A 19,162-nucleotide genomic window follows, 5' to 3' on the forward strand; every position below is an offset into this window, starting at 1 on the left:
CCGAGTCAACATGAACGTCAGGGCTGATTTTTGGTATTTTGCAGTGTTGTTGAATTCTGGACTCTGATTGGTCTGTCAGGCAAATCACACGTATGCAATGTTTCTTTAGTGAAATCTTACACATGTTAAAACAATAACACAAAGGTGAGCAAAGGTGAGCATATTATCCAAACTTGTCCCATGCTGTCAATGATTAACCTTCCGAGGATCCTTGGAATTTTTAACATTCTTTCCAAAATATTCCCGAGCCGGCAGCTTATGGACGACTGCCTTCCTTTTACTTATTAACGGTTGTGTAAATATCGGCCGTTGTTAAATCTCCTTCTATGAATAACGCGAGTTGTATGGACTAGTTGATTGATACGTTTACTCACTTCGGTTTCATTTGTGTAGCGCCTGTGTACTAAATAAAAAAAACGTTCAATTGTGTAACCAGGAACTTCTGAAGGAACGTCTGATGTCCTTGCTATGCTGTAATTTTGGTCCAAAATGTTGCATGAACGTTTGAGGTTCACTATAGTGGTCTGTAGATTTACACGCTCTGACGGCGCAAACAAAAGTCTTGTCCTATCGATTGTTCGTCTTTGTTGTTTGCAATATAAAAACAAGACCGGTGTTGAAAACATATACACAGAATTCCTGCGTGTGGCGTTACAAAGTGTTGTATACGTATATAACGTTTACTTTCAAGCCTTTTTCGGAGCATATGCAGGAAACGTGACATTGTTAGCTTTAGTATGATGTGTGTTTGACTGCAGTGTGAATTCCCCCTCCTGTGAGCAGGCAGATGGAGGTTTTGTGAGGCGGGATGGAGAGGCAGATGATTGCAGATCTCGTGTTGTAAGTGCCCTGTTATTTATTGCCGCTGCAGGGATTCTGCTTTTACTCGTCCCTTTCATTACACTTTCATCTGACTGTAAAAAAAAAAAAAAAAAAGTTTGAGAGATACAAAAATGAAATGACGTAAACTATGTCTCAATTACTACAGTTAGTGTAGTGAATGAGAACGGCTATGGAACCGGGTATGGCAGTATCCGATTACTCCGGAATATTCCCGCTACTCCTTCACCTACATTTTATTGTCTTTCTTCTCAAAATTCCTCGATTCCTCCCTCGCCTTCCATTTCACTTAACGGAGCTTGCGAGTGTCACTCCATCTATCACGGAGATGCCGAACGAGGAGAAATCGATCCTTTCGCACAGATTCCACATCATCCGCGGCAGATTAACTCCTCACAGCGTGCCCAAAGAAATAACAGCATGCTGCTGATCATTCAAAACTAAAGGCAATTTAAAAAGCTGAAGAGGAAAACTTAAGTACCAGCAGCGCAACAGTCATGAATCACACACACACACACACACACACACACACACACACACACACAGAGTGACTCACATGAGAGCGCTGGGTAAAAGGAACATGACTGAGTCCATAACCGAGTCTGCGCTTTAATCGCAGAGAACTCGATCTACAATTTACGCTACACGGGTCTTGTGAAATAAAAAGAAGCGCACAGTTACGTACTCGCTAATGCAAATCAATCCAGTCAGGTTCATCTCTGTCTTGTCGAGGGCTCGCTTTCTTTATATTCTGCATATAAGGTACCTAATGCTGTGTACAAGATGCTAAATTTGCTGAAGACAGAAGAAATGAATGAGAGACTGAGAGATTGTGGGGGGGGGGGGGGACAAAAAAATTCGTTCCATCTCTTGTACAAAAAAATGTTTGAACTTCTTTTATGCACAGATGGTCAACAATCTGTACAACAAATCTCTCTGTCTCTCTCACACACACACGTTCTACCTCATACACACACACACACACACACACACACACACACACACACACACACACACACACACACACACACACACACACAAATGTTCATTCTTTCATGTGTTTTGGAGACTTTATAACAGATTTAGTGAATGATATCCAGAAACTAATATACTGTATATATTTATGATCTTTTATTCGAAAGCTCTTGCATTTTACATAATTTATATTCACACACACACACACACACACACACACACACACACACACACACACATACACACACTCACACACACTCACACACACACACACACACACACACTCACACACACACACACTCACACACACACTCACACACACACACACACACACACACACACACACACACACACACACACACACACACACACACACTCCCACACACTCACACCCACACACACAATCACACACACACTCACACACACTCACACAGTCACACACACACACACAGTCACACACACCCACACAGTCACACACACACACACACTCCCACACACTCCCACACACACAATCACACACACCCACACACACAATCACACACACACACTCACACACACACACACACACACACTCACACACACACACACAGTCACACACACCCACACACACACCCACCCACACACACACACTCACACACACACACACACAGTGCTTTCCTCACAGTGCTAGTGTTTTTTCAGGGTTATACCAGGCCAATCATTATGATCTCAATTCTTAGCACTTGTGTAAAGTAGAGACTTGAATCCCAGGCTCCCTCCTCTAAAGTGAAATTCAAGGTCCTCCAGCACAGGTACGTGTTTATCTCGCTCGAAATAATCAGCTTTCTTTGGCACTTTAGAGCCGAGGCAATCAATGTGCTGTGCTGATGTTGGGGACTCGTGCATTAGAAGCCAAACAAGATAAAACACTCGTTCTGCATTCGTCCTCCTGCTGAACGTAAACAAATCTCTCGTGTTCAGGTCGATACTCGGTTGGAGGTCACTTATGTCTCGGTTCTTGTTTACGTTTTTTCTCCTTAATTTGGTCTTTGGCCAGTTTACACCCACCCAACTCATACTTGAAGGAAATCGCTATCTGCCCTTTTCTGCCTCTCTTCGTGTTCGTCGTTACGAACCTCATCAACATGTTTATTACTACTTGAAGCTCAACACAACCACACGCATCCACTCGCATGCTTTGACCTTCCCTCATCCTTCATTTTCCAGCATTACTCAGAAAAAAACCAGTCCAGATAATAGAATCCTGTCTAGAGTCCAAGCTCTGGTTAGAAAGGCGTTCGGTGCGGCCCGAGGGAGGAATCCTAATTCTGCTCTAAACAACATTCCAGCGGCGAGGAAGAAGGACCTGCTAACCTGTGAACACTTTCATACGGAGTTAACGGGAAAAACAGGGAGCGGAAAGGTTTCTCGTTTGTGGGGGTGGGAGGGGTGTTGGTTTTAGGATGTCAGGAGTGCGTGGTGGATGCTGCGAGTTGTAATTACTGCATTCCACGACTCGGTAAACATTGTTAACATGCTGGGGTTTAGTTTAAGTGTTACTATGGTGTTCATAGCACTATGTTACTTACGGTGACTTTTTTTTAAAAAAAATTAAAATAAAAAATGCTGCATGTTGCTTTATTTATTGTAAGATTAAAAATGCAATATTTCATTTGTTCTTTGATGCTTGGCCCACTCTTTTTTTTTTTTTCCAGCACTTGAGATTTGGAAACATTTCAACCATGAATGAATACTATCATTAAAAGTAAAAGGACAGGTTGCAGCAAGGATCCTCGTGTTATTGAACCATGCTGTAAAATACCTCCGCACTTCGAGCCAAACTCAAAGTTTGTTTCACTTCGCACTTGATTAAAGAGAATGAATTCCGTGCTTACGTTAACGTCTTGTGAATTTGCTCGATAGCATCCTCCAAGTCTCCCTGCTGGTCTGGAACGAAGCGATACTCCGACACGTAGCCTGGCACGTGCTTGTACGGGTCGTAATCTCCGAGCTCGGCTGGACAAAGACAAGATGGATCGGGCAGATTATAGTGGGTCTGTGGGTTATATACAGTACGATCACACAGTACAACCTGTACTCTGCATAAGCACGAGCGAGATTATAAGAAAAAGCAGATGAGTTTTAACACATAGCTTCAAATATCTAACGAGAAAAAAAACAAAAAAAAAACAAATCTGTTTTAATGACGGGGTGAAAATGTAATATTCATACATACACTGGATCGCCAGAGCAGCAATCTGTGCACTGACGTTGAAAGGACATGGAAGTCTTCCTTGAAGCACATCCTGCTTTATCTGGAGGAAGAACTGGTACCTGATACAAGACGATGAGAACACATCATACACACCACACGCACCACACGCTGCACTACACCGAGGTTCAATACCGTTATTGTTCTTTTATTTTCATATTTCTTCCCTACAGCCGCTTGTGGTATCAGATGCTAGACAGAAAACCCACCTGGTTATTTCCTCCTTTAGTTTACAGGGATCCTCGGCGTAAAATTTAACACCAAAATACAGCGTGTACGGCGGGCCGGCTGCGACGAGAAAACCGGTATTAGGGAATATTTAGACACGCATGCAAGTAAATCAGATGAGAGGTTTCTAACATCTGGATGATGTTCTTTACAATGAGGTTATACTTACTTGCTATAAGGTCTTTATGCTCTGCCAGAGTTTTTGTCGAATCTAGCCAATACTGGGGAAAAAACAACAACAAAATAATACACATTAATTGCTTTAGGGCAAAAAATCCTTTGTGTATGACTTCCATACATCTATCTTCTATACTGCTCGTCCTACACAGGGTCACAGGGAGCCTGAAGTCTATCCCAGAAGAGTCAGGGGGCAAGGCAGGAGACACCCTGGTGTCATACAGGGTGCCAAAAAAATTACAGAGACTCACAATGGAGGGTTTAGAGAAGCCGGTCAAGCTACAATGCAGAGGCGGGAGTAAGTCACACATGTTCAAGTCGAGTCTTTTTTTAATATCTGTCAAGCAAGTCTCAAGTCTCAAATTTGCGATTTAAGTCCGCCTCGAGTCAAGTCATATGCCTCAAGCCCCCCCGTCTCTGCTACAGCGTATGAGATGGAAACGAAATCCCACTAGACCGCATTTTTCCCTGAATTTTCGGTAATGTGGGAAACCGACGTATTAACCGAAGTGAAAAACAGACCACGAAATTGTTCCTTAAAGCAATCAGACTTGGAATGTTAATGACGATCGTAAAATTATGTACGAGCCTGCAAACACACCGCCGTGATCACATGCTAAACACACTCGTCTGTGGTTTTCTTTTCTTTTCTTTTTTTAATTTTTTGTTTCAACAAAGAAGTGACAGTTTATTAAACTGGAGTGTTAAGCTGACTGTGCGCTAACAAACCCTAGAGATGTTCGGTCAGGCAAGCAGCAGCATAATATGAAGCCTATTAAAACAGGGCTGTAAAACAGGCTTGTTAAAAATTCTGAATATGAGTTATTACTGCCTGCATCAATAAAACACGGAGGAGCGGCAGGTCATGGCATGCTGCTTGAGAGGTGAGGGAAACGCTCTTCGTGTGTTTCAAACGCTTAACGGGACGCGTTGTGCCGAGGCTGATCTATCAGATGTGTCAGCGTATCGGATCTGATGTATTACATATTCAACAGATCCGCTCTGTCAGGTTTACGGTCTATTTAAAGTAAAAAAAGAACAAAAAAAAAGTTCTCTCAGAGCAGCTGCTTTGTTACAGCGTTAAGGCTTTCAGTCTTGAACTTTTCATCTTTCGATGCATAAAATTAAACTGTGTAAATGAACGTTACTGACACCGAGGGTTCAATATGCGCTGAGACAGAAGACTGAGACTCTATTGGAGGAGTTTTTTTTGTTTTGTAGTCAATTAAAACAAGGCACGTTTCCATTTTGCTTTGTGACTTCAATGCACCTGACGTCGTAATTACGACTTCCAGACAAGTAAATGTGAACTTCCCAGGAGGAATTGAGTGCGCCGAGAAATACGACCGTGTTCATTAACATGTCATTAACATCCCTGCGTTGTCGGTTCAACTGAGGTTCAGTAACTGTTTATTCATTCATTCATTCATTAATTTTCTACCGCTTATCTGAACTTCTCGGGTCACGGGGAGCCTGTGCCTATCTCAGGCGTCATCGGGCATCAAGGCAGGATACACCCTGGACGGAGTGCCAACCCATCACAGGGCACACACACACTCTCACTCACACACACACACACACACACTCTCATTCACTCACACACTCCGGACAATTTTCCAGAGATGCCAATCCACCTACCATGCATGTCTTTGGACCGGGGGAGGAAACTGGAGTACCCGGAGGAAACCCCTGAGGCACGGGGAGAACATGCAAACTCCACACACACAAGGCGGAGACGGGAATCGAACCCCCAACCCCGAAGGTGGGAGGCGAACGTGCTAACCACTAAGCCACCGTGACACCGTGACTATTTATTTATTTATTCATTTATTTTTATTTTATAAAATACTCTGGGCAGGTACAGAAAATAATAGCTATAATAATAATACTACCAAAAAATGTAGCATGGTGAACCATGAAGGCGAATTAAGGATCTGTCAGAGCCGGAGCTGACATTTGAACACAACATGCTGATATTTGGACCTCCGCGGTTTCTTGGCTTAAGCCACTTTGGTGTTCAATCTGAATCTGGGTACAGATATGAATAACTGGAGCTCTATACAGCCACAGCTACAGGTCATAATTCATCGTAACGACTTTGATCCGTGCAGGCGGGTGAACGTGCCCGAAATAATTGATATCTTCATTAAGCAGACGGGTTTCTATTTCTATTTAAAAGCTCCATCCCCCTATCCTTTTCCTGGAACGTCCTGCATTCAGAGGGAGGTCAATTACCGCTAGGCCTGATGAAATTAGGAGGAGTTAATTGAATTGGCTGATGTTATCTAATAATCACGCTGCTACAGCTGGTGTGGCCCGGTGCATGCTGATTTATGCGAGAGGAAAGAAAAAAAAGTGGCGGCTCGGTTTTTAAAAGCCTCCTTCCTGTGTCTGTGAGCAATTAATGGATTGTGGAATAATTATGGAATAATCTTGTCGTTGAAAGACGGTTTGTGATATAAAATTTATGCTTTATGATTCCTCATAAAGTTTCAGTGATGCAACATTCGACAGGAAACGTCACGCCCTCCTGAACTGAACAAAATGAGCCCAGGATGAATTCCTGCGCGGTTCGTCGTTCTATTATCGAATGCAACGCCTAGATAGAGGAGTCATATAAACCGTATGAGCCGAAGTGAAAGTATGACGACACGCCCCTTGACAACCCCCCCCCCCCCTCCCTGATCATGTCTCGTTTTGTTAATTACTATTTCTGCTCTGTCTGCATCAGCAATAACTGCGATGAATCTCAGAAGGCAGTAAAACACCGGTTGGGGAAAAAAAAAAGCCCCGAAAGGTTCTGCGGCTCTGCGTGAAGGCACAGATCACGTCTGGGTTGGAACGAGGTTATGGAAAAAAAAAAAAAGAAAAAGAAAAAAAAATTAAGGTCGTGTTTTTCTTTTATGGCTCTTTCATCGCCTTGCCCCGTGTTTACACCCCCCTGGGCAAACACCATCACTCTTCACTTCTTACACTCTTTGTGTGTGTGTGTGTGTGTGTGTGTGTGTGTGTGTGTGTGTGTGTAAACCCATCTCTCCCACGTGTTTCCGAGCCATGAGTTGGGGTGATCTGGATCTTCTGCACTCACCGTCTGATGGCCGCGGTCGCAGTAGCGCAGGCCGAAATAGTCGCTTTCTAGAAGGTTGACGTGGCTGAACACGTAATCCAGCACCACGCAGCCCTTTGTGGATTTCTGTGGAAAGGGTGATTTAAAAATAAATATTCAATTTGAATATTCAAATGAAATATTCTATGGCTTTAAACAAGTCATATAAAATGGTTTACCAGCGCACAGACTGGTGCGACAGGTTTTTTTAGGGGGGAAAGAGAGAAAATCTATACATCAAAAAAAAAAAGAGAGAGAGTCGATGTTTTAGTTTAACGTGACAACAAGTGAAAACATTCAGAAAAGCTTGAAAGGAACTAAACAGGTACGTTAATGGAAGGACAACTTTCAAGCAGTATTACATGTTCTAGTAAGGCCTAGTGGTTAAGGTCTTAGGCTACAAATCAGAAGATTGTGAGTTCAATCCCAAGCCACTGTTGGGTCCCTGAGCACAGCCCTTAACCCTCAATTGCTCAGTTGTATAAATATGAAATAATGTAAGTTGCTCCGGATGAGGGCGTCTGCCAAATAATGTAAAAAAAAAAAAAGGAGTAAAATAATCCATGATGCAGCCCGATGGGACCTCTGAAGGTGATTCTGCTATAACAGTGTCTCTGAGTGTCATAGTGGCACAATTCTCACTGAGGAGGATGTAAATGTAGGTAAGAGCCCAGTAAAAATGCATGCTTAGCTAATTAGGTAAGAGACACTTGATTGTTAATTACTTTCCTTACAACCCTGCTGATTTATTGCTTATATAATAAAATGAACTCAGGCTGTGAACGATTTAGTTTTAGCTTCTTCGCGCGTCCTCGCGTAACCGTCGTATTATCTCTGACAGATCTCCTGACACTGGGAGAGGTTCGGTGTTCAGCTTTGACAGGCAGCAAGACCACAAACCGCACGTGTGATAAACGTGCCGTGTTTAAGTCTTACGCTATTGTGTGGCTCACAAAGGAACGTGATGCCCGAAGGAGAGTGAAGTGTGCGGGTTCGAGTCAAGATGATAAAGCGAGGAGTTAAATACACCTGAAGTGTCCGTTTTATTCAACTTCGAAATCTTGGTGAAAATTCGAGTGTCGGCGAATCGATTGCTTTAAACATCTCACTAATATCTCACCGTTGTTCTCCAAACTGTAGAATCTGTAGAGAGACAGAGCTAATGTAAGGGTTTGTACATTAAATCTAAGATAACGTTAATATAAATCGTCCGGTGTCTTAATAACCACAAGCAAACTCTGCTAATACAGGATAACTTTTAAATCTCTTCACAAAAGCAGTTTCTTCTCTTTTACACACAGCTTACTGCAAATCCGTTTCGGCTGTTCGCTGAGACAAAATATTCCACTGGGCCGTATAAAGTAAAGTCACTGCGCTGATCTGTCGTCTCCAAACGCAAGCTTTCGGTTTTACTTCATTAACACGATGATTCCTGTGTAACCTGTGTAGAAAAAAGCTATTAAAGGCAAAAAAAAAAAAAAGATGAAATGTCCAAGAATGAAAGCTTACCACACTGGTATATCGATATCACGGCTCTAGGTAGCTGTGTATTAACCTGCAGTATTGTCTGCTGACATACATGTACATCACATGTACAGTGCCAACCCATCACAGGGCACACACACTCTCATTCACTCACACACTACGGACAATTTTCCAGAGATGCCAATCAACCTACCATGCATGTCTTTGGACCGGGGGAGAAAACCGGAGTACCCAGAGGAAACCCCCGTGGCACGGGGAGAACATGCAAACTCCACACACACAAGGCGGAGACGGGAATCAAACCCCCAACCCTGGAGGTGTGAGGCGAACGTGTTAACCACAAAGCCACCGTGTCCCCCCACATTATCATAAAGCTTCTAATACTTGCATTTAATCAAGCGAATCTTTCACATGTTCGTTTATCTTTGCTGTGAACGTGACACACGGCGTCTTAATACTTTCCCCTTTAAACAATCCGAACAATGATCTGAACTGTACGATTACTCCTTCTTATGAAACAGATGTCATGATTTATTTATTTATTTGTCATTCTCGAAGTGTAACGATGCATCACCGCTGCGTATTAAGCAAGAAGGTTCCTGCAATCATGACTCACTTTCATTCATTAATCCCTTAACTGTTATAATGTGTTTAGGACAATCTTGCTCTTTGACACTGTAACTGGGTCTTAAAAACTCACATGTTTCCAATCCCCTTTACTAGATTCCCTGTGCTTCAGGCATGTATGAAGTGTGAACTGCTTCCTTTTCATTTACTGACCAAATGTCACATGTCAGTGATGTCATATGTCAGTGATGTCTGTGTGATACTGCTGTTATTTTGTTCCCTAGTTGTCACTTATGACACATGTTGGCTTCAGTAACACCGCCTGGTATCTGCCCCTGAGGTTATTCGTATACTACTGCTGCTCTCGCTCGCTCTCTCTGTGCCACGCGATGCGTCACTCGGGTTCACGTTACTCAGTAAAAGCCCAGAGCAATGAACTCCAGGTGATCAGGTAATGACTCCAGACTTTGCGAGCATTAGAGTCAATCCGGTTTAGCAGCTTGGACTATTTTAGTGTTGACTAGAGTGGCCGGTATTTCACTGAACGGCGCTACCGTACATTCACGGAAATAAGACTTATCTTGTTGCTGTTCAGAAAATCTGCAAGATCACCTCATTTAATCATCGTCGCCTGTTTCGAAACAAAACGTTTTGAAATGACTTTCCTGAGCGGATCGGATGACAAAGATATCGGCTCTGACACCGAGACTGGTGTCTATTCCTGTGTTTTCCTAATTTACAGCAGGGGGATATTTGTATGAGGTCCGATGTCTAACTTTTATGAGCGCTAACATTTCATGTAGTCAAACTAACCACGTTAGGTCTAAAATGGCACCGCTGCAAAGTGCTGTAACTCTAGCTGTAGTCAGTCGTGTAACTCAAACCTCGAAAGCCCGAGGGGCTCGGAGTTGAAAACGAGACCTTTCTGAAGCACTGGGCAGTCGGTAGGATCCGCACTGGCAACCTGCTCCTCGCATTCCTGCCATATTTGTCTCCCTGATAAGACAATGTAGATGGTTGAAATGGGGTGAGGCTGCCAAAAACAACCCTGGGCAGAGAAAAGTGGAGGAAATGTGTATATTTCCTCCATTTAGTTCTATTCTGCTGTTATCTTTGTTTCCTCTCTTTTGACTAAAGAGATTGTGTATTAGAGCTCGCTGTTCCTGTTTGGAGCAATGCTTTATCATAAAACTAACTAAATATCTCCCTGGCACTATCTTGACAATAGATAGTTAAACATAAGTACAGAGAAAGAAAAAAGTCCTGCATTCATGGTCGACTCTGTCAGAGCCGTTAGTCTTAGGAAGTACTCGTGCTATTTCATTCCAGAAGGGCATCTTAAGAGCACAAAGACTTTTTAGTGCTGCATAGATGATGATATGTAGTACTAATAAAAGTGTACTGTTACATTTGAAACTCGAACGTTTACGTCATTAACAAATCGCGAATGCAGAGAAAAAAAAAGAAAGCCTGTGACGACGTCTTTTTGAAAAATAAACTTTCAGGAAAAATCGATCGAGACCTTTAAATGCTAAAAAAAAAAAGACCTTTAAAACATTATTAAGGGAAGTGATGTCAAAATCTCATGCTAATTCCTTCCCAGTGAAAATCCCAAATGTAAGTGACTCCGATAGCCCGAGACGGATCTCTCATGGTCGATGGCCTTTGCCTCAATTTGCCAGAATCGAGAAGACAAATTAGCACGACGACCAGCCGAGAGAAAGGCTAGCGTTTGAGAAAGTGTTGAGCCTTGAGAGTGGATAAAAACAAAAGCTAACCAAACAGATATCCTCAGGCACAAAGAGGATTAGTTAATTAACCAGAATCTTCCTCCTGTTAACACCGTGTGTGCTCTGGCTGAACAGGAGCAGATGGCATTGTGGGTTTTTTATGTCAGTGTCTGTTACACAGGCAAGAATGCATTGGGTTTAGGATGAAATAAGCAGTTATTAATGAAACTAATCGACTTTTAAATGTGGTTTTATTCCAATGATATAATGATTCACCTTTTTTTTGGGTAAAGGCAGCATTTTATTCTGTCAAGGCAACGGTCCATAAAAAACATCTCATTCAAGAAACATCTCAACATCTTAAAAAAAACACCCACATGGATCTTAACACTTACAAAATCACAACCAACAGCGATTTTTGCTCTTTGCCCTCTGCTGTTGACATCTCCTTGACTTACTGACGTTTGATATATACATTTTTTTTAATGAATTATGTGCATGTGCATGTGAAGAATTTTATGAAGCATGTGAGACGGAGATGACATGAGTGCCAGATAACCTATGGGTGAATCTCTAACAAAAACTTCAGCAGGCTAAAAATGTATCGTGTCACGATGGCGATTTTACAATAAAATAAATAAATAAAAAGCCTTTGTTCTATATGCAATGCTTTGGGCCTGAGATATCATGGGAACAAGAATCTCAGACGGACTGACGGAAGGACAGACGAATTGGATTTGAATTGATGCCAATAACTGAACGCATGCAGAAGACGGGTCTTGAGTTCTTGGGGCATTGGGTGAAAACGTTACATCTCTTTAGATTAGATTAGATCAGATTAGATTAGATTCAACTTTATTGTCATTGTGCAAGGTACATGTTCAGAGCCAATGAAATGCAGTTAGCATCTAACCAGAAGTGCATAGATGGCTTATGTACAAGTGGCAATGTAATAAATAAGGGTATGAGGTTATACAGAAGGTGAGGTAATATTGTCAGGGATCAGCGCAGATCCGTCAGGGATCAGCACAGATTTATGGCCATGTGCGTTTGTGTTTGTTTGTGTCACGTGATTGCCCCGTCCATGTATGCTCCTCCCGGTCATCACATTGTGTGTGATTGTCCCTTTCCCTATATATGTGAGCCGCGTTGCCATAGGCAGAGCGGCTTCATTGTTTATAATATTGTTAGTTCCCTGTGTAGCGTGGTTTATGTTTGTCTTCCTCCTGTATTAAACCCCTTTCATTTGAAGCTATCCTGCGTATGGGTCTGTCTCCAAGCCACCTCCGCCCGGGACCGTGAAAAATATGTACATATAACTGAATAAGGGTAAATATAGTGTGGTTATTATATAAGTATGATACAGTATGAAGTGGTATGACAGATATAGCTGTACAAAAGGAATGTCATTATGAATATATACGTCTATATACTGTATATATATATATATATATATATATATATATATATATATATATATATATATATATATATATATATATATACACACACACACACAGACTAGACAGAATAAATATGGATGAAAATACAGAAGTGTAATGATAGTTTTTTGGGTACTGCAAAGATGCATGATTTTAAGTGGTGCAAAATAGTGCAAAACACAGAAGAAAAGTGACAGTACAGTGGTGATTGTTAACACCATGTCAGCTGTTCAGTGCAGAAACAGCCACGAAAGGGAAGAAGGAAAGGGAAAGGGAAGAAGGAAATATGACCCACATATTTAAATCATGGGTTCAACTGGACCAAAACTTTAACCTGGTGATGATAATTACGTATAAATCCTTGTTCTTGGGAGGATACGTATCTTACGTATCCCCAAAGCATGATGCCTCCAAAAAACACACACAACAATACAATTCAGGACACACCGAGTCTGATCTCGGATGCTGGTTAAGCAAACTGGGACGCTGACGAGGTGATTAGTAAACGAGGCACGGGTGAGTGTGGTTAGTTAGCTGAGAGGAAGGGTGTGGTAGCAGGGGATTGTGGGGGATGGAGTTTACGGAGAATGTGACAGCAACAATCTGTAACAAACATTAACTACGATCGAAGATGTCATTATGTACGGTGTAATGTGAAGGGTCAGTGAGATGATAAATCCTGAAGATAACAGGAAAAAATAGGAAGTCGATACTAAACAATGGTAACACTAATTAAGTTGGAGCAGGAGTATGAATGTCTGTACAACATCGATTCAGAGAGCAGCCTCAACTGTACAGACAAGGAACACACGGTGCATCCTGTCTCTCCACCGTCACCCCACCCATGCGCTCTTGTCTTTTTGTCTGTGTATCTGCATGCACGGTGCAGACGCGAGCAGCGTTAAAGCACGTCCTTTATTCCGCAATCTATAATTCAGTTCGGTTGCTTCGTAATATTCATAGTGTCTAAAGCAAAGCATATTAGGTTCATCCACAATTTATCTGTTCAGCATGAGCCTTTATTTTAAACATGGTGTATAACATTAAAAATGCTTCATCTCCTGCAGCAGCAGGATAAACAAGGAACATGACACATTGAGCTGAAAAAGTGTGTTTGTTTGTGTGGATAGCGGTAATTAGGGAGCTTTTAACAAGGTGTGTGTGTGTGTGTGTGTGTGTGTGTGTGTGTGTGTGTGTGTGTGTGTGTGTGTGTGTGTGCATGGTCAGTTGGAAAGAGATTCATTTGAAATATCTTGGAAAAATTTAACTTCCTCTGACATGCCCCTCTGTCCCCATGGCAACAGGGTCATTACAGGAGGGGACTGGACCATCTGCTGCTGTTAGCTGCAGGGGTGTGGTGTTCACCGTCATCGTGTGTGTGTGTGTGTGTGTGTGTCTGTGAGATGGTCATGATCTTCATCAGCAGATGTTCCACACACTGTTCGGTAACTTGCTGCTGCTTTTCAGAATGATATTAGCATTTGTTTTAGGGAACAATGGCTGGAAGTTAGTATCCCATAAGGAATAAAGCACTCCTGTCTGACACACCCTTTATGTAATGAACACACTCTTTTTATCTATTACTGTTCATCGGCAAGACAAATTAGTTCCCGGTATCACGTTATAGCAGCTGACACCAGAGACCCCTTCCCTCAGTGTCCATTACTGTTGTTCTTGTTATGTTTTTTAATCCATTTATTGTTACACTCAGTTTCTCACATTGGGTCTGGGCAGCTCCGGGTTTCTGTGATCAATCAGATTCAAGAACAGTGATCTAACAGTAATTACCTGACCAATTCACTAACAATGGTAAATCTGTGCAATAATGTAACCACCTTATCAGCTCCCTTGTGACATGATGACCAACATTAACCATCCACATGCCTGAGCTCTTCGTCTCCAGAGCCACCTTCGTCTCCAGAGCCACGTTCGTCTCCAGAGCCACGTTCTTCTCTGGAGCCACGTTCTTCTCTGGAGCCACGCTCATCTCCAGAGCCACCTTCGTCTTCGGAGACCACCTTCGTCTCCGGACTTACCGAACAATGCTCAGAAATGCTATAAAAAGGGCAATTCATACTCATGGCCTTGGTAGCTGATTTGAACAAAAGCCAAAATCCAGTTTATTTCAAGGGGGAAAAACCTCTGGGATTTATTCCTTTATTCAAGTCAAAGTAATATCAAATATAATAAGAAAAAAGAAACGCTTTCTAAAAGCGCTGCTGCTGAGAGCAGACAACGAGCGCAGAGCAGTGAGGAATAACACCAGCGCCGAGGTGCGCATTAAACACAACCACAGGGAGAAAATGACTAGAACCTGTGTATTAAAACACATGCACTTAATTGCTAAGTGGACTGCCGTGTGCACGCTGCTTCAATTAATGTGGCAGAAACTCCTCGTAGATCAATACACACACACACACACACACACACACACACACACAGAGCAAGAACAGTAATACGCTATCAAATCATTGGTAAACACATTAAGCCAAATCAAAAGCTGCACACATATAACAACACCCCTGCCCATCCCCCAAAGAGCACACGCACGCACGCACACACACACACACACGCACACACACACACACACACACACACACACAACACAATAAAAGCTGAATTGAGGGCCAAATAAAAATGCAAATTATAATGAAGTACGACTCAATAACATACGTGTATCTCACACTTAAGCATTTTTGCTAGAGAAATAAAAGGAAAGATACAGATGAGGACTGCAAGATAAAGAGATATTGTTCTGGGAGGATGTGGTCCCCTGGGCCATGCTTTTATTATTCCTCCCTACGCTATTTTAACTGGAGCCTTTAGTTCGGTAACATACCTATTTTATTGTTTCTATTACAATAACAACACCTGCAGGTTGTTTTATTAGAGCAGCGAAATAACTGAATATTAATCAGAATAAACAGATAATGTGTTGCAGATAAATACACAGCTACATATACAGGTTTAAAGTGCTGACGTTCATGTGGGTCTGAGTGAATTGGCAGATATGAAGCTTGTTCTTTCGTTCATCCTTAGTATCTGCCTCGTCAGGGTCATGCTGGTTTAAATAAGGCTACTAGTTGTTGTTTTTTATAGTTTGGGGAAACAGAACCTATTAAAATGAGCTGAAAATGACAAACAAAAATAATACGTTTAAAAAACTAGTAATAATAAAAAAACTGTAATAATAATAATAATAATAATAATAATAATAATAATAATAATAATAATAATAATAATAATAATAATGCATTTAGATGTAGGAGGTCAGTAGTGCATCATTTTACACCACTGTGTCAGTCCAAGCTATGAAGTGGGCAATAAACTAGCAGTCAGGAGCTGCTGGGGCAGATCTCCAGTTTCACTATAGCCTGCTTTTTGTTTGTTTATTTGTTCTATGCCCTTTATTCTGCCTTCCCACCGTATCACCGTTCCCCATTTACCCTGATGTTTTGTCCTATATATACCAGCCCTCTTGTATCTGTCTTTGTCAGTCATTGTTTTGTCTATATAAAGGGACTGACAATGTTTTCTTCACTTGTACTTAACAGCTTAATAGATGATGGAAAATACAATTTTATTCAGCGAATACAATTTTATTGTTGGGTTAAATGTGTGAATTCAGCTGTGTTGCTACTGACTAAAGAAAAATGGATGGAGTCTCTGGTGTGAGATGTAAAGCTGTAACTTTCTATTTTCCCACACAGGAAAGTCATTTAGTGATAAATCATAGGAGTGTGCTGTGAGGAAATTTAAACAGTGCTATCTGCGTTAATACCGGTGCTCAGTAAGGCTCGGATCAGTCTGCGATGCAGAGATTACTGTGGTGCTGTCTGAAAGCCTGTGAAATCCTCGCGCTCCTATTCACACCGCAGCCCATTTAAATAATGCCTCTCTCGCAGACGCCTGTTAGTCAGCACAATCTTTGCATCTCTAATAAGCCTGCAGACGGTGTGATGAGCGTTAATGTGCATTTTGTGCGCAGATTAACGGCTCATTACGGGTTCTTACTGTAGATCCATGAACAAACACGCGTCTTTTAAACAGAGTTCTTATTTGCAATGGCTTTTATCTTTATCTTTTGTATGCAGTCTGCCATTTATTTATTTTTTTAGTTTGTATTTCCTATATTTGTTTTATGATTGCTGTTCCAAGCTTTGTACTGTACCACAGCGCTGGCGAATTCTCACGCACGGGAATTCTTTATCATTTTGTTTTCCTAATGCATGACGTCTTAAATCACAATGTTCTTACCAGGAATAAATATTTCTGAAAGTTTTTCTCCCCACAGAGGTTTCCAGCCTGTTTGGAAAGACGCATGAACCGAGGTTTGCACTGCACCAATGTTTTATTCAAGGGCAAAGCTTTTTTTTTTGTTTTTCACCCCTCTGCGCTGGCGGCGTTCTTCCCGGTTTGACCTTAATTGTCAGGAATGACAGCTCTGAGCTGAAAGACTACATGTCAAAAGAACTGGGTGGGACAGGATTAAGAAGGCACTGGCTGAGTGACGTGACAATCACTCTCGTTAATTTCTCCATCTTGCATGTAATATAGATATTGGTGAAAAACTGAGTAGATGATGTATACAGTATTTCCTGGCAGAGGAGTCGATAAGATATTGTTCTAAGTGCAGGCTTGGAGAATGCCTGTGCCTGTCTCCAGCTGGGCCATAAACCCAGGCACTAAATCTCACACACACACACACACACACACACACACACACACACACACACACACACACACACACACACACACACACACACACACTTACTATTAGAAACACATATCACTGCATGTGCTCCGTACCTCCTGCAATATTTGTGTTGTTTGACGTTACATCTTGCGAAACCCTGCAGAAGGCAAAAGTGACCTGAATATATAAAACCTTGTTGTGTCTACAGAGAGTCCGAGGCTTTCTCTCGTTCTCTCTTTCGCTCTCTCTCTCTCACTGCTGCCCTTTAATATAATCGCAGAATAATGTAGGAATGACACAGGATATCATACAAACACCAGTCAGGTGCATCCCTTCAGTATAGCGGTGCATCCGCAAATGGATTAACGTCAACAGGGTGAAGAGCTACAGCATGTCTCCCTCAAACTGCACTAATAAACTGATAGAAAAACCTACCACAATCTTAATGGACAAGCGAGATATTTCAGCGGTTCACGTTCTGGCGACGAAGCCGTTGGTAACCGACAGCACTAATATACTGTATATATGTTGAAATGGAGCATTTGACCATATTTACTCCTGTGAATAACTCTAGTACGATCAGTGACAAGAAAAAAGAAGTGACAAGAAAGTGTTTTTACAATAATAGAAGTTTCTAAAGACTTTCTAAAGTCACATTATTCTAATTGATGTATGGAGCTCTGACAGGAGATAGCTTTCTAATACACTTATGATATAACTAACCCTTAATGTTCTTGCATCGTTGTCATGAACCAGGGAGATTACGGGCCATGGAAATTGTTTCTCTGTAACTGATTAGCTCATTGGCACCTGATGACTTTGCAGGATGACTTTCCAGGACAAGTGACCATATGGCAGCGTGTGAAACGGAGCTGCTGTAGGAGCTGAGAGACAGGAGTCCCATTAGAAATCTCATTAAACACGCTGTTAAGGTCTGTGATCCAAAACAATTAGATTAGTCCACTTTCTGGTCCAGTCAAAGCAAATCTGTTCCGTCTCATCACATGCGTACAACAGATGGATTCCTGGTCTGTTGTGCTGGGGCGGTGTGTGTCGGCCACCAGGCACGCTCCCAAATATAACGCTGTGTTGCGCTGACCCACTGGCTGTAGCAGCAACGAGTCAGTGGTGCTTTACTACCGCTTCACGTGAATCGTAATCCATATGTCGTAAGCCATAATGCTGTGATCTGTGCTATAAAAGGTCAATAATCACAACACTGTGTAATTTATTCTAACAGGAAACTGGACTGGACCTTTAATGTGTACTGCGTGTAATGAGAATGATTCTTTTTTCCCCTCTGTTAGGCCTTAGAAGCCATTCTGTTAGACAAAACAGTGACAGTTTAAAACACACCCTGGATTCACCTTGAGTATGGGTTATAAAGTCAAAATGACTTGTTTTCGCTAAAATATTACCAAATGTCAAGAGGCCAGTGTGAGCACAGGCCTGAGAAAACAAACTTCGCCTTGCTGGTCTTTCTTTTGTGGCAGTGAAACACGTGAGCTGCTCTGTTGCTCGCATTAAATCCACACACCCTGTGGGCAAACTCAATGGACTCTTTGTGCAGTGTGCGCAATGTTTGTGTGTGTGTGTGTGTGTGTGAGAAAGTGTGTACATCATCAAAGATGGGACACCGCAGAGATGTGAAACAAGCTTTAATAG

General features: G+C 42.0%; 1 protein-coding gene across 2 annotated transcripts in view; it reads right to left on the bottom strand.

Moving 5' to 3' along the window:
• Nucleotides 1–19,162, bottom strand: part of epb41l4a (erythrocyte membrane protein band 4.1 like 4A) — a 42,595-nt gene that overhangs the window by 20,067 nt on the left and 3,366 nt on the right. For both annotated transcript variants that reach the window (XR_007138884.1, XM_027139707.2), the window contains exons 2-6: nucleotides 7,560–7,664; nucleotides 4,464–4,515; nucleotides 4,276–4,354; nucleotides 4,031–4,128; nucleotides 3,690–3,810 (exon numbers count right to left, since the gene is read on the bottom strand). Coding sequence is in view for 1 of the 2 variants with exons in the window: in XM_027139707.2 (XP_026995508.2) it covers nucleotides 3,690–3,810; nucleotides 4,031–4,128; nucleotides 4,276–4,354; nucleotides 4,464–4,515; nucleotides 7,560–7,664 (455 nt within the window). In the remaining variant the exon portion in view is untranslated. The remainder of the gene's footprint in view (nucleotides 1–3,689; nucleotides 3,811–4,030; nucleotides 4,129–4,275; nucleotides 4,355–4,463; nucleotides 4,516–7,559; nucleotides 7,665–19,162) is intronic.

The sequence above is a fragment of the Tachysurus fulvidraco genome, chromosome 20, assembly GCF_022655615.1.
Source record: "Tachysurus fulvidraco isolate hzauxx_2018 chromosome 20, HZAU_PFXX_2.0, whole genome shotgun sequence".
Classification (NCBI taxonomy): Eukaryota; Metazoa; Chordata; class Actinopteri; order Siluriformes; family Bagridae; genus Tachysurus; species Tachysurus fulvidraco.